This window comes from Dama dama, chromosome 18 (assembly GCF_033118175.1).
Source record: "Dama dama isolate Ldn47 chromosome 18, ASM3311817v1, whole genome shotgun sequence".
Taxonomy (NCBI): domain Eukaryota; kingdom Metazoa; phylum Chordata; class Mammalia; order Artiodactyla; family Cervidae; genus Dama; species Dama dama.
The window spans coordinates 31,179,398-31,194,122 of NC_083698.1; the positions used below are offsets into that span (position 1 = coordinate 31,179,398).

At 42.9% G+C, this 14,725-nt stretch overlaps 1 protein-coding gene across 2 annotated transcripts in view; it reads left to right on the forward strand.

Annotated features, from left to right (window-relative positions):
• Window positions 1-14,725, forward strand: part of LOC133072159 (ATP-dependent translocase ABCB1) — a 99,896-nt gene that overhangs the window by 53,015 nt on the left and 32,156 nt on the right. For both annotated transcript variants that reach the window (XM_061165111.1, XM_061165113.1), the window contains 6 exons: window positions 1,698-1,859; window positions 2,918-3,094; window positions 3,609-3,755; window positions 4,202-4,309; window positions 7,436-7,513; window positions 10,085-10,168. In XM_061165111.1, the coding sequence (XP_061021094.1) occupies window positions 1,698-1,859; window positions 2,918-3,094; window positions 3,609-3,755; window positions 4,202-4,309; window positions 7,436-7,513; window positions 10,085-10,168 (756 nt within the window). The remainder of the gene's footprint in view (window positions 1-1,697; window positions 1,860-2,917; window positions 3,095-3,608; window positions 3,756-4,201; window positions 4,310-7,435; window positions 7,514-10,084; window positions 10,169-14,725) is intronic.

Here is a 14,725-nt window from a genome sequence, read left to right on the forward strand (position 1 = left end):
GTTTTATGAGTTCTTCCTGTTGTCAACACGAGGAAGGTTTACATCTAGTTCTTAAGAGGTCAGATGCCTATCAGAGACAATGGGAAGTGAGAGACCTCTTATCTTGAGGAGAGTGCCAGAGAGTTGATGACGCTGGGATTGAAATGAAATGTCCTTGACCATCAACAGAGGTTGACCTTCCTGCAGTGCCTGAGTCCGTGTGACTCACTCACCTGATGGACGTGATGCGTGTGCCATGCGAGTCACTGTGCGCTTGGTCTCTGGTGTCTGATGACAGCGAGGCTCGCTCTGTGAGGACACGGAACGCGGAAACCTTTTCACTCTGAGTGCTCTGAGTTGAAGTGCTCCCAGTAGAATTAAAAGATGAACTCATTTCTGCCCCAACTCTCTCCCTCTTCTAATAACAAAGCAACTCTGTTTCTCTAAACATCCTGTCAGAGTGCATAACAGGTTGTTGAGAAAGGAAAAAGAAAAAAGGTTCCTGAGAATTTTGTGGACCAAAATAGATGGAGATGCGATTGAGTCTGCTTTTCCCTCTTCACTTTGCTTATCTGTTTTCTTTCTATTCTACCATGTTACTATGTATTAAATTATTAATAAAATGAATTTAGAAAGGTTGCATTTAAAAATACCTTTTCTTTTTAATGCACATTTTAGAGGGGGCATTCCACACCTCATCGTTTGAAAACATCCAAAGAATTGATCCATTGTCTTCTCCGCTTTCTAGTTATTTCCACCTAATTTTTCTGATGTGCATATTTTTCTCTTCCTAGACTTTTTCTCACTTCTCTTTTTCATACGGTTCCTTATACCTCTTTTTGCTAGCTTATTCTGAGAATTTTATTGCTACTTCCTGGAGAGACGTATGAATAGGAAAAATTATAAGCATTGGGAAAGTTACAAAGGTTAAAGAAATCTCAGACATGTGCTGGTTATCTGGCTTTGTTTCATATGAAAATAAAAATGAGATTCGGTGTTTAAGATATTTACTTAACTCCTTAGTTTTTTCATAATGCTTCTCCCTAGAAATAAGCATCATTTATTAAGCACTTACTGTGTACATCACAGTGCTACCTGTGCATTATTGTATATCACAACCACTCCAGAAAGTAGCATTGTATTAATATCCCCATTTGATATGTGAATAAGTTGAACCTTACACAGGTTTAAAGACTTGTATAAGACCCTGGAATTCATATAGAGCAGAACTAAGGTTTGACTTCAGATCCGTGTGATGCTGAAGTCTGGCCTTTGTTGCCTCACATTTATTGTTGTCTTGGTCATCCAGATGTCTGTGAGGGAGCACAGGGTGACTTCCAGGGGGACTTGGTCCTGGCTGGCTTGCATGGGATAGCAGCGGGCCTATATCTGCTCCAATTGACTGATTCCTGGGCTTTCGAGTGTTTTACCTCTATATGAGCCCTTGATTATTACGTAAACTTAGGCTAGTAGAGGTTGAGTAAAATCTTAGAGGCTTATATAGTATTAATATGAGACTGTCATATTTGTGTTTATACTTATTAAAACATCATATTAAACCATTAACAATACATGTACTGAAGCCAAAGACTGCCTCATATAGCTTACACAGTTTTGCAATGTCTAGGGAATTGGTGGTCAGTAAATATACATTGAATTACTGAATTTTTTTCATATAATCATTCATGTATTCAAAAATGAGATTTTTCTCCCTTTAGGCCAGGGAAGGCCGGACCACCATTGTGATAGCGCATCGTCTGTCCACGGTTCGTAATGCTGATGTCATCGCTGGTCTTGATGATGGAGTCATTGTCGAGAAAGGCAGTCATGATGAGCTCATGCGGAAGAGAGGCATTTACTTCAAACTTGTCACAATGCAGGTATAGTCTGACTCTAGCAGTTTCCTCAAGTATCTCAGGCACGAGCTGATTTTGCTGTATTTGGTGCTATAAATGTATGTTACTATTAATTATCTTGAGAAGAGGGAAAAATATTCTTGGGTGGGAAGCAGGGGGATTGAGGATCACACCAGGTTTTAGATATGTTTTTTTCCCTTCTTGAAAGGAGAGAAATGAAGAAGGATAGAGAAAGGTGAAGTTAAAAAGGCTTAAAAGTGAGCTATCCACTCTAGGGCTTCACAGGTGGCTCAGTGGTAAAGAATCTGCCTGCCAGGCAAGAGACATGGGCTCAATCCCTAGGTCAGGAAGATCCCCTGCAGAAGGAAATAGCAACCCACTCCAGTATTCTTGCTGGGAAAATTCCACAGACAGAGGAGCCTGGCTGGTTACAGTCCATGGGGTTGCACAAAGAGTAGGACCCGACTGAGTGACTAACCAGCAGCTGTGGCAGTATCCGCTCTAGCAGCTGCTCGCCACACACGGCTGTTGAGCACGTTAGTGGTGATTAATCTGAACTGAAGTGTTTGTAAGTTGAAAATGCATACCAGAGTCCAAAGACTTAGTCCAAAGAAAAATGCAAGCTATCTCAAAAAGTTTTTATACTCATAACCCACCATTAAGTGGGTTAATCTTAAATACATTTGAGGTGAGATAAAATATATAATAAAACTAACTTTACCTATCACTTTTTTTGACATGTCTACTGAAAACATTGTGTCTCACAGTATGACTTGCACCATTATTTGTGTTGATGTCACTGGTCCAAAGCAAATCTGTTTGAGCCAAAAAAACTCACACAAAGGAGGTGACTAGATGAGATACTTGGAATGGATGCCATGTTGTTTCAGCATAGTTTATGGGGATACTTATTTAATGGTTTTAATTTTCAAATATAATCACACCAAAAAAATGGCAGTTCCACTTCATCCTTTCCCATAAGGACTTAAATTACCATTTTCCTTGATATCTGCTATTGAACGATTAGATTTCATTGGTTAACTCCGCCTAACCAACTTATGCATATTTCTTGTTTATTCTAGACAAAAGGAAATGAACTTGAATTAGAAAATACCCCTGGTGAATCCCTAAGTGAAATTGATGACTTGTACACGTCCTCCGAAGATTCAAGATACATTCTAATCAGAAGAAAATCAACTCGCAGGAGTATCCGTGGATCCCAAAGCCAGGACAGAAAGCTCAGTACAGAAGAAACTTTGGTACAGAGGAGGCTGCAGACTGATGTCTTTACCAGTGGGCTAAGGCTGGGATCGGAGTGGGAGCAAGAAAGGGTTATCCAGAATTCCCTGTCCTATCCCTTAGCTTGGTCCACAGGCCCAAATCTCAACATGTTAACTCTAAGGTGGAATTTATATTTATAGGATGAGAATTTTAGAATTAGAGCTTATAATGTAAAGAGATAACAGTGGGTCTTCAAATACAAACATTTTTGTTCTTTCATCCTTACAAATACACTTGTCACATTCCAGATGTCAGGTGAGACTTAAATATTTATGGACTCATCATGTATTTCTTTAAAAATGAAGGCACAATGTAACAGAATCTGTCAGTACTCTTTAAAAAATGTTACATAGCCAACAATAGATAAGGAAGTAGGAATAAGATATATTTGTTTAAAAATTGTTGTGCATACAGAAGAACTGTACATCAGTTCAATCCATTAAGATCAGTTATTTTCCTAACTAGTTTGTTGTAATATTTTGTGTTCTCCAGGATGAAAATGTACCTCCAGTTTCCTTTTGGAGGATTCTGAAGCTGAATATAACTGAATGGCCTTATTTTGTGATTGGTGTATTTTGCGCCATTATAAATGGAGGTCTGCAACCAGCATTCTCAGTCATATTTTCAAGGATTATAGGAGTAAGTGTTTATGTTCATTTCGGGGACTTACCTGTGAGTCCTGCCTAAAGAATGAACTGTTTGTATATGTAAATTTATATAAAAGCCACAAAACCATGCATTGCACCTTCATCTAGTAGCTCGAAGATGTAGGAGTGGAAGTTTTATTGTGATAGGAAAACCGATTTTTCAAAACTCCCTTTGTCGTGGCAGTTGGTTTCTGTCCTCGGGCCCTGGGAATGAGACTGTGGAAGACAGCCCATGGCGCTGACCAGGCGACTGTCCCGCCCCCCGACGTGTCCCCCACAATACTGCCCCATTTAAGTCTGGCCTTATGGAAGCCTGCCTGACCTCCACATGCTAAGGTCCTCTTGACCCCAAATACTATAACTAGATGTAAAATGGGTCAGATTTTGAATGATTTCTTCAGTGGTACTGAAAACGCTTTAAATATTTTTTTTGGCCAGATTTTCACCAGAGATGAGGATGATGAAACCAAACGACAGAATAGTAACTTGTTTTCACTGTTGTTTCTAATCCTTGGAATTATTTCTTTTATTACATTTTTCCTTCAGGTAAGTGTCTGCATTTTCACTTTTTTTTTCCATTTGGAGAAATGTATCATTACCCAACTGGGGGAATTTATTAAACATCTGTGTGATTTGCTTTTTAGTAGAGTCACTCTTCTAGTCACTGGGCTCTTAGCAGTCAGTTTCCTTAACTTAAAGATGTTTTCTTCCTCTGACTTCCTCTTACACCCCAAAGGAAGGAACCCTTGCTTCCTTCCTTCTCCCCACCTTCTCCCCTGACTGGAAATGTTCATGAAGTCAGAGAGAACAGAGAGTATTTGATCTAACACAATGATTAGAAGTAAAAGCAGGGGTCTTAAAAATGGGATCTAGGGGAGCTGTGGACATATGTTTGGATATGTAAGTACTGCCATCCAGTTCTGATACTCGTATCTCCCAGTGTTCTAAAAGCAAGGACAAACCTTAGAGCCCCACAAGCCAGTCATGCTGGTTTTAAAAATATTTGAAGAGTTTGTCATTCTTTTCCTGAAGAAGGAACCTTTCTAATGATGGAAGAATGTCAGTCTTCAAACAAAAATTGTAGTAAGCATACGTAAAGTATCAGATTTTACAGATTGCAGATCATTTGGCTGGAATGAAATTGCCAGGAGTTTAAGCACTCTAGAAGCTCCACATGGTAAGGCAGTATGGGCTTTGGTGTTAGGTGTAGGGTCAGGTATGAGTTGCACCAGTTCCTAATTTTGTGTCCTTGGGCAAGTAAATAACTTAAACTGTGTGAGCCTCAAATTCCCTCATCTGTTAAAACGGGGATAATGGTAGCTGACTCTTGGTGATGAAAAGAGGTAAGTTACTAGTTGTGTGTGAGATGACTATAAACATAATCACTTATTAAATGAATGAGTGGTTGCTGCTCCTGTTGCTCCTAAGTCACTTCAGTCGTGTCTGACTCTGTGCGACCCCATAGATGGCAGCCCACCAGGCTCCTCTGTCCCTGGGGTTCTCCAGGCAAGAACACTGGAGTGGGTTGCCATTTCCTTCTCCAGAATGAGTGGTTAGTCACATGTAATTTTTTAAGATAGAACTCTCAATAGATCTCTTTATTTTGCATGGTGTGAGCATGTTTATATATTTTGCATAGACAGGACACTTTTCTGGACATGATAGGAGATCCCAAACCCTGGACTCTTTTGTTACTGAGTCCTTCAAGTCTCTTTGGGGAATCTGATCATACTAGAACAAATGTGACACTCTAACTTGTATACAGGATTGTCGTACCAAGTATTAATGCCAGAGAAGTTGGGAGAATGTAGAGGTTGCTGAGGTGCAGTTGGTTAAGGAGCTTGGAGCGGGATAGGCTTTGAGCTGGAAATCTGAGTTGGTGACGCAAAGGCAGTTAAAGCGGTACCTTGGTCACACAGTGATGCCCAGGAGAGTGGAGCCTGGCTTGCCTGGCAAACCCAGGTGAGAACAAAGGCTGTGAGCTCAGGACCTCAGAAGTGCAGAGGTGGCATGTCCAGCAGTGGGATCAGAACGTGGTGTTAGATGGAGTTGGCCCCTCATTTAGAAAAGCAAGGAAGGAGCTCACCGGGGGATTACAGCCCAGGCTCTGGGTGCTCATTCTGGTTAAGGTTCTCTTAGATGCACATCAGATTCCAAGTCTGCCGCCTTAGAACTGTAGCCTCTGGCCACTTCCCAGCCCCCCTCAACCTCCATTTCTTCTGTAAAGTGGTAATTATAGGTTTGTCCTGAGGACTTGTAGAGATAATGTTCCTGACGTACTTATCAATGGCTAGTTCTCAGCCAAATGACAAGAGTAGTATTCTCATAGTGGGCAGGATAGTTCAGGTTTCATTCAGTTTAACAAGTGGAAACCTCCATCTGGTCATTTCCTAGTCAAGTTAATCGTTTTGGTAACTGCAGGCTTCAGCTCAGTTAATCCAGGGTCTCTGTCTCCCCCCGTCCCTGGCTTGGTGTGCATTAGCAGAGAGGGTACGCGGCATTGCAGCCCCGGGTGGGGGCGCTGGTCTGCGCTCCCCCCGCCCCCGCTTCGCACAGGTGACCGGAGGGGCCGCTGGCTGCAGTTACACGGGCCAGCCTGCTGTGCCCCTTGGCCAGGACCACGAGGCAGAGCTCGCTTTCTCCTCACTTGGGCTCTTTGCCGTGTTTCTTCTCTCTCTCTCGGTGATGTCCAGCCTGCCACCTGCGAGTGTGGAGGAGCTACGGTTGCCTCCTGTCGTGTCGCAGATGCTGCAGGAGGCTCTGGGCTCTTCCCAGGGCTTCCCTTCTTCTAATGCACCATCCAGCCATTTCCACTCTGCTCTCCCTGGGCCATTGTGTGGCAGGCTCCTTGTGTGAACTTCCCCTTCCCGGAGCTCCAGACAGAAAGTGACGCAGTGCCTCAGTCTGGCCCTATATATCCCCAGGCTCCCAGGACGAGGGTCTGTCCCCCTTCCTCCCCAGATGTGGCCCGGCATGGCCATACAGTCACACCTTACTCTCTTCTGTCCTGCCAGGTCATATTGTTGGGGAAAGGGGGAGATCAGTGTAGAAAACTCTCTTTCCAGTAAGCCTTCCTTTCCAACCTATTTCTCTCCTAGACTTTGGCTTTTCTTTTAACTTGGAAACAAAGAATTTGATATCTTTGTTCTCTGCATCTTTTATGGCTGGAGCGGCTGCAGATTCCTGTTTTTCCAGGTTGCACCTCAGGTCTCGTGTAATTGTGACCAGTGCCCACCACCCACCCACCACCCCCCATTCACTGTCAAAAATTTCCTGCTTGGGATGATTCATAATATAAACCCCTGGGTTAGAATTCCCCTTGCCTTGGGAAGAACTCCCCAGCTTCCTGAGTGACAGACCCTGGTTCCTGAGAGAGAGGAGCGGGAGTGGGAAGGGAGACAGAGGAACCACTTTCCTGTAGATCCGCGATGGGCCCACCCGCTGGTTGGGGAGCAGCAGTGTCGATTTCAAAACCAGATCCTCCCACCTCTGCTGGTGGCGTGGCCACGCACATGGTATGCTGTTTGAGAAACAGAGCCGCCAAGCCCTGAAATCGGGCTTTCTGACTTCGGTGTCCTGCCTCAGCACTGACCCCAAGTCCCTTTCCTGTGGCGTCATCGGCGGCCAGGTCTCTGACCCGTCCCATCCCCTGTGGCGTGTCTCTCTTCACAGGGCTTCACGTTCGGCAAGGCAGGAGAGATCCTCACCAGGCGGCTGCGGTACATGGTGTTCAGGTCCATGCTGAGACAGGTGTGTCTGTCGGGGACGGTGCCCGGGAGGGTGCACTGTGCCCTGTGGGGAGGCGGCGGGGTTGCTGTCTGGTGACATAGAGTGAGCCCCTGGGTGCTCTGCTGGGGATGCGCGCGGGGACCAGGGTGCCCGCCAGACAGATGGCGTCTCCAAGGCAGGTTCACCTCCACCCTCCATCTCAGCAGCTGTAGGCAGAGGAGATGGAAGCGATCTTCCGTGCCCCTACACCCTTTTCCTCTCTTTCCTTCCTTCTCTCCCCGGGAGACCCATGATGCTCATGTTTATTCCTGCCAAGAAGTGCCCTCTGAACCCTTTCTTTCCACAGATCAAAAGGCATCCCCGTGGCCCGCTTCCTGCTGCTTGGTTTCTTTGCTGGGGCTTGACTGATAGACTCATTCAAGCTGCAGTGTTACAGCCGATAATGACTTAGGTCTCTCACACTGGGCACCTTCCAGACCCTGACAACACATGGGTGTGAATGTTTTCTTAGGGGAAGGGAGAGGCGGGTTCGAGACATGTCACTCAAAGATCAGTTCAAAGGGGAAGGTGTCTTTAACAATCACTCACATTTTGCCTGTGACTTTGTAACTTTCCATTTAAAAATCACTAATACAGTGATGCTTCAGAAGAATGCCTCAGATATATCTGGGGGCATGGGGCGGGATTTGAACCCTGGCTCATAAGCATGGTGACCCCCTGCCACTTAAAACCAAGACATGATCATGGGGATTGCTGGCGTGGGACTGACAGAGCCAGGATCAAGTCCAGTGAGTGAGAGAGCCCTGTTTGGTGTAGGGCCTCTTGTCAGGGTTTTCAGTCAGAAAGTATTTGTAACAGATCTGACTTAGACTCAGGACCTGGACCCAGGGCTAAATGCCCCATTCCCCTGCCAGGCCGTAGGCCAACTCCTAGGCCCCTTATACTTTGGAAGCTGAGTTGAGGATTTGTGTCATACCCTCTCCACAAATTATTCAGTCCGGCCATCGTGCATTAAGCGCCTTCTGCTTACAAGGCATAATACTAGGTGTTGTAAAGGTCTTCAAGTCAGAGTGGTGCCTGTATATATGGCAGTTATGTTCCAATGGGGGAGACACTTAAGCACTTAACAGTTTTAAAAAAGCAAGTGGATATGCACTATAATAAATTATAATGCGTTATAATTAGTTTTTTCTTGAATATTTGATAAATGCTGCTTTAACTGCAAATCACAGTTGAGATAACTTCTTAGGACCTTAGTTATTTTTGTAACAGACACAAACTGAGACTTCAAACTCACAATGTTTTTACTATTTTTGTATTTAAAAGTGTAAGTGGTTTTATAAAGAAAATTCTGTTTTATGTAGAATATTAAACTTTAATCTAGATTTCTTTGGTTGATTTTTTTTTAAAACCCAATTCAGTTATTCGGCCATAAACCATAGTCAGCTGTTTATTTTATTTCTCTCTTTGAATGTCTGTTAAGAATTTCACACCAAATGTCTCCAAAACTGAGCTTTGGACACCCCTCCCACCCTTCGCCGAAGGGCTTACTGCTTACCCAGATCTCCCCAATATCAATAAACGGCACCTCCATTCTGCCAGTTGCTCAGGTTAAAGTCCCAGGAGTTGTCCTTGTCCCCTCTCCTTTGTCCGACATTGCAACAGCCTCCTAACCCGTCGCACCGCCTCCATCCTTATCCTAGTCCACTAGGTTCATTGCCCAGGAACCAGAAGCATTCTTCCAAGATAAAAGTTAAATCACATCCCGCTGCTGAAAGCTGCCCATATCTCTCAGGGTAAAATCTGGGTTTTTTTTTTTTGTCCATGTGATACAGCTTGTAGGATCTTAGCTCCCTGACCAGGGATTGAATCTGGGCCCTCAGCAGTGAAAACGTGGAGTCCTAGCCACTCCCCAAATCTGGAATCTTTGCATTTGCCAATAAAGTCACAAACTCTGTGCCCCCACGACCTCCCCAGACCTCGTCTCCTAGAGCTTCACCTCATACGTTTACATGGAGGTGCTTTTAAGGCTGATGACGACCTTTACGCTTTCTTGCTTGTATGTGAGCAGATCAAAAATGCCTCTGCCTCGGGGCTTTTGCACATGCTGTTCCTTCCTTGTCCAGATACGCTCATCCCTGTCTGTACTCAGGTCTCTGCTCAAATGTCCCCTGAGCAAGGCCTTCTCTCTCACCTCCCCGATCTATAACATGGTGCCTCCCCCCACTCTTTCTTCCTTCTCACCCCATTCTGGTTTTCTTCCTAGCATGTATTACCCCTTGGCATGGTGTATGTTAATTTATGGCTTCTGTCCCTGGAATCTGGGCTTCACGAAAGCAGCAACTCTGTCATTTTTGTTCAGTGTTGAATAGGTCCAACACATAGCAATTATGTTTGAAACAGAGCAGGCACTCAAAAAAACTTTTTTTGTGACATGATCTCTTTATGACTTTATTAAGTCCCTTTCTTATCTATTCAGTGTCAAGTCCTAAGTGCTTAATGTAGGAGAATAAGGGCACCGTGTCGGTGCTCTTCAGCTGAAGGTCTCCTGCGTCAGACTTTAAGATAATGAAATCAGTTTCTCTGCCACAGGATGTGAGCTGGTTCGATGACCCTAAAAACACCACGGGAGCATTGACAACCAGACTTGCCAATGACGCCGCTCAAGTTAAAGGGGTATGACAGCCTCCTTTCTGCTGTGATTGTCCTAATGGGCCATTTAGAATTTGAGCATGAAACTCTCTCCCCACAGTTAATTTTCATCATCATTTAGAAAATGTTAAACCTTTAACCTATGCAATATATCATGTGCCTTATGGACAAAATACTATCTGTTTAAATATCATATGCTGTTTCACTATAACAGTGATAACTTTTGAGCTTTGTTTGTTATTTTCCATCTTACTCATGCTATTATCTAAATACATGTAGAAGGATAATTATTTAAAAAGAAAGTATTTATCAGTGTATCATGCAAGCCCAGTCTTTTTTTTAAATCTTTTCAGTCTGTTTTAATGCTTTGCAAATCCCCAGAAAATTGTAATTGCTCCTGAAAAAAAGTGTGTGTGGTTGCTGTAAGAAAGTTTAGGGGCACTGAATTCAGAGGGGAGGGAAGAATATCTGGACAAAGGTTGAAAGAAATGAAAAGAGTATGAAAAAATTAAAACAAGGGTAAAAGGAACAATTCTATCAGACTATAAAGCTTAAGTTCTGCTACTGCATGAATCTCTGTAATTAATATAACTAGAAACTGTTAAGCCAGCAGGCTTTGATCGGTGGGTAAAGTGACAGTTTCTTCCTTAACTGCACCACGGGTGAAGCTAAGTTGCTTCAGTCATGTCCGACTCTTTTTGACCCCATGGACTGTAGCCCACCAGGCTCCTCTGTGCATGAGGGTTCTCCAGGCAAGAATACTGGAGTGGGTTTCCGTGCCCTCCTCCAGAGGATCTTCCTGAACCAGGGATTGAACCCACGTCTCTTATGTCTCCTGCATTGGCAGGCAGGTTCTTTACCACTAGCGCCACCTGGTCTGTTTATGGGAAAAATCTACAGGATGATGTGGGATTTGGGCGGGGGAAGCATGTGGTCTCTGCCATGGCTTTACCTCCCTTGAACCATATCAGTCTTTAGCTCTTAATCTTTCTGTAAGAGTACTGTGATTACATTTCTTCTACTAATACATGGGGCTTCTGTAAGAATAAATTCAGTTATGAGTGTGGAAGCGATACAGAGTTATTACATCCCAATAAAATCTTAAGGCATTGTTATTTTAATACAGATCTCTTTGCTTAAAGCAAACACATCAACAGAAATTGAGGTTTAGGTCAAACTGTACAGAATCTAACAGAACAGAATGTGAACATCACTTGAAATAACTTTGAACTTCCTAAACAGACAATAATCGTGCCCTTATGAAGTCCTCACAGGATGTCAGATTGTTGTAAGTGCTATGAGAAAAATGGCTGCAGGGTACGCTGTTAGGGCATGGTAGAGAAGGAAGGCCTCAGTCTCAGTGATGGGATGACGAACTCAAGAGGCATGAAGGAAGGAAATTTGCCAGCCCTGTAGGTGTCTAAAGTGGCATGTTCTGTAACAGAAGGATCAGCAAGGGCAAAGCCCCTGAGGCTCCTGGAGCCTTTATTTCCACAACTGGTCCTAAAACAGTGAGAAAGATAGTGTGACTGGGAATAAAAGGAGTGAAAGGAAATGTCATAAGTTGAGATCAACATCATATCTGAAATTATATGAGAAACCATTGTAGAGTTTTGAACATAGTAGGTACATGATCTGAAATTTTTGAAGACTGCTGTGTGATAGGCTAAAGGGGCCAGGGAGAGACAGGGGGATCATTGCAGTCATCCAGAGGGAGGGAAGATAGTGTTTTAGACTAGGATAGTCATAGAGAACGTGATGACAAAATCAAATTGGATATAGTTTGAAGAAATAGCCAACAGAATTTGTTGAGTGGCTGAATGTGGTTGTGAGATATAAGGGAAAGGAGATTTAAGGATGACTCCAAAATTTTGGATCTGCACAACTGAAGAAATGGAATTACTTTTTAATGAAACCAGGAAACCTGTGAAAAGAGTTGTGCTTGGGACATGGTGCATGTGAGATGCCCACAGTAGATGGGAGATGTCCTGATGGCAAATAGGTTTGCAAGTCTGGAGGTTAGCAGAGACATCTGGAGATAAACATTAGGAGATTTTTCAGCCCATGGGTGGCTTTTAAAGCCACGAGTCAGGAGGAGATAGCAAAGGGAGCAAGGGTGGATAGAGAAAAGAGAATAGTGTGAGCACAGCTACGAGGATGACCCAGTGAAGAAGAGCAAGAATTCTTGGCTGTTGAGGGAGATGGGCAGTATCCTAGAACAACATGAGGAAGCATTTTAAGGAGAGAGCAGTCTAGGGTCTCAAATCCTGCTGATAAGCACGCAAGACAAGCATATGTTGTACAGTGTTGTAGCCACATGGAAGTGCTTATGGTTCAAACAAGACCTGTTTCCATGGTGTGACAGGAATGAAAGCCTGATGGGAATGAATTTAAGACAAAGAGGGAAAGAGGAATAGGACACAGTTGGACAAATCATCATAAGACTTACTCGTAAGTGGGGCAGGGAAATGGGGTGGTAGGTGGAAGAAGATGTAAAGTATTACTCTATTTTATTTTTAATTTAAGCTAGCATAAGGTGATAGCTGATTCACATTGTACAGTAGAAATGAACACAACATTGTAAAGCAGTTATCCTCCAGTTGAAAAAAAAAAAGTAAAATTTCATAAATGCAAATACCCATAACTTTCAAAATAAAATATAGCTGTTGTCACAAATTGGCTGAGAGAGGACAGTTGAATCCCCACCATGCCACCAACTGACCTGCTTGTGATGGTGGATATGTGTGTTTATATGTACAAATGTACACACACACAGACACGCACGGGGCTCCCCAGGTGGCCCAAGTGGCAAAGAATCTGCCTTCTGTGTAGGAGATGCAAGGGATACGGGTTTGATCCCTGGATTGGGAAGATCCATTGGAGGAGGAAATGGCAGCCCACTCCAATTTTCTTGCCTGCAAAAGTCCATGGAAAGAGGAGCCCGTCGGGCTATAGTCCATGGGGTTGCAAAGAGTTGGACACGACTGAGCATGCTTGAATACAGAATATGTATATACATATACATGTGTGTATCTATTTTACAGTAGGAAGTAGTATATTTTATAATAGATATAATTATATAATATATAAGTATATAATTTATAATATATAAATATGTTAGGCAAGCAATGCTGTCAAAAATCATTGCCACATAAAACAGGGCAAACTCAAGTCTGTGTGTATATAGTTAGTGATAGTGTTTATCTAATTTTTTCACATTTAACTTCACCATCAATGATTTTCTCTGATGTATTGATATTTTTGAGTAAGTAGCTTGCTTAATCCTGCTAATCATAAATCAGAAGAAAACTTTTATTTTCTTTCAAAAATCTCAATATTTCCGTATGAAATGGTGGGCTGTTTAATTTTCATAAAAGGGTTGGAATTTTGAGAAAAAAAGAAAATGAGAGCCATATAGAAGTCAGAAGACTTCACTTTTACTTTTCATTTTCACGCATTGGAGAAGGAAATGGCAACCAACTCCAGTGTGCTTGCCTGGAGAATCCCAGAGACAGGGGAGCCTGGTGGGCTGCCGTCTGTGGGGTCGCACAGTCAGACATGACTGAAGTGACTTAGCAGCAGCAGCAAAAGTCAAAAGAAACTATATTTTAGAAAAAAATTTCTGGAGAAGGGGAATGAGAGAAAGATGAAATGTTCTTAATTTCAAAAGGAGGTTCAGGAAATAGGCTTTTTTTTTTCCCTAGTAAACTCACATATTTTAAAATTGGGTTTCAAGTGATATGATGGTGCTCTGAGGAGGAAATAAATAACAGGAGAGAGAGGAACAGGAAAAGGTGGGTAGAAAAATGTGATAGCATAGTGGGGTGGAGAGATTTTGAGGAGAGACTTTGTGAGTTTCAGATATTAAAGCATTTTTGTCCTAACTTTGTTTCACTCTTGGGCTCTGGCTTTAGAATGTTCCCTACCCTCCTCCTCATTGTTGAAATGAAAAGTTTCTGGCTTCTAGTAATCTATGCTCTCCCATGGAGTGTTCTGGAGACTTTTTCTGTATGAGGAATAGATATTGGGACGGTGAATGTGTCATTAGAATAAAGAACAGTAACCAGTGCAATATCACCAGACGCATTTAATCATACTATGCCAAGGGGCTTACTTCCCCACCAGCTTAAGGTTCTAGGTTTTTTGCATCATCTTTCATGTACATTAAAGAAGCATCTTTGATCCATTTTACTTATTTCTGTGGCCTTGGCTGCCATCCTCGGTGAAACATTTATGTGTATGGAAGCTTAGATACTGGAGTAATTTGTCTGCTGTGAACTTGGGGGATGTTCTGAGTGCTTCTTTCAGTCAGGTGCTGTGGGAAATGAGTTCTGAGTAGGGCTGGTGGATACTGAAAAAGGAACAGTCTCCATCTTGCCTGTGCCACAGACTCTTTTCAGATTATAATCCTTGACTTTGAAATTGAAAATGTACAAATACAGAGCTGATTTGAAAGGCCGCTCCACTCTGACTTATGCCAGATATGGCTGAACCTCCCTTTATATAAGTTCAATGATGGCATCAGATAAAAATAAATGTTCTGTTATATATGCTGTTTTTTGCAGACCTGGTGCAATTCCT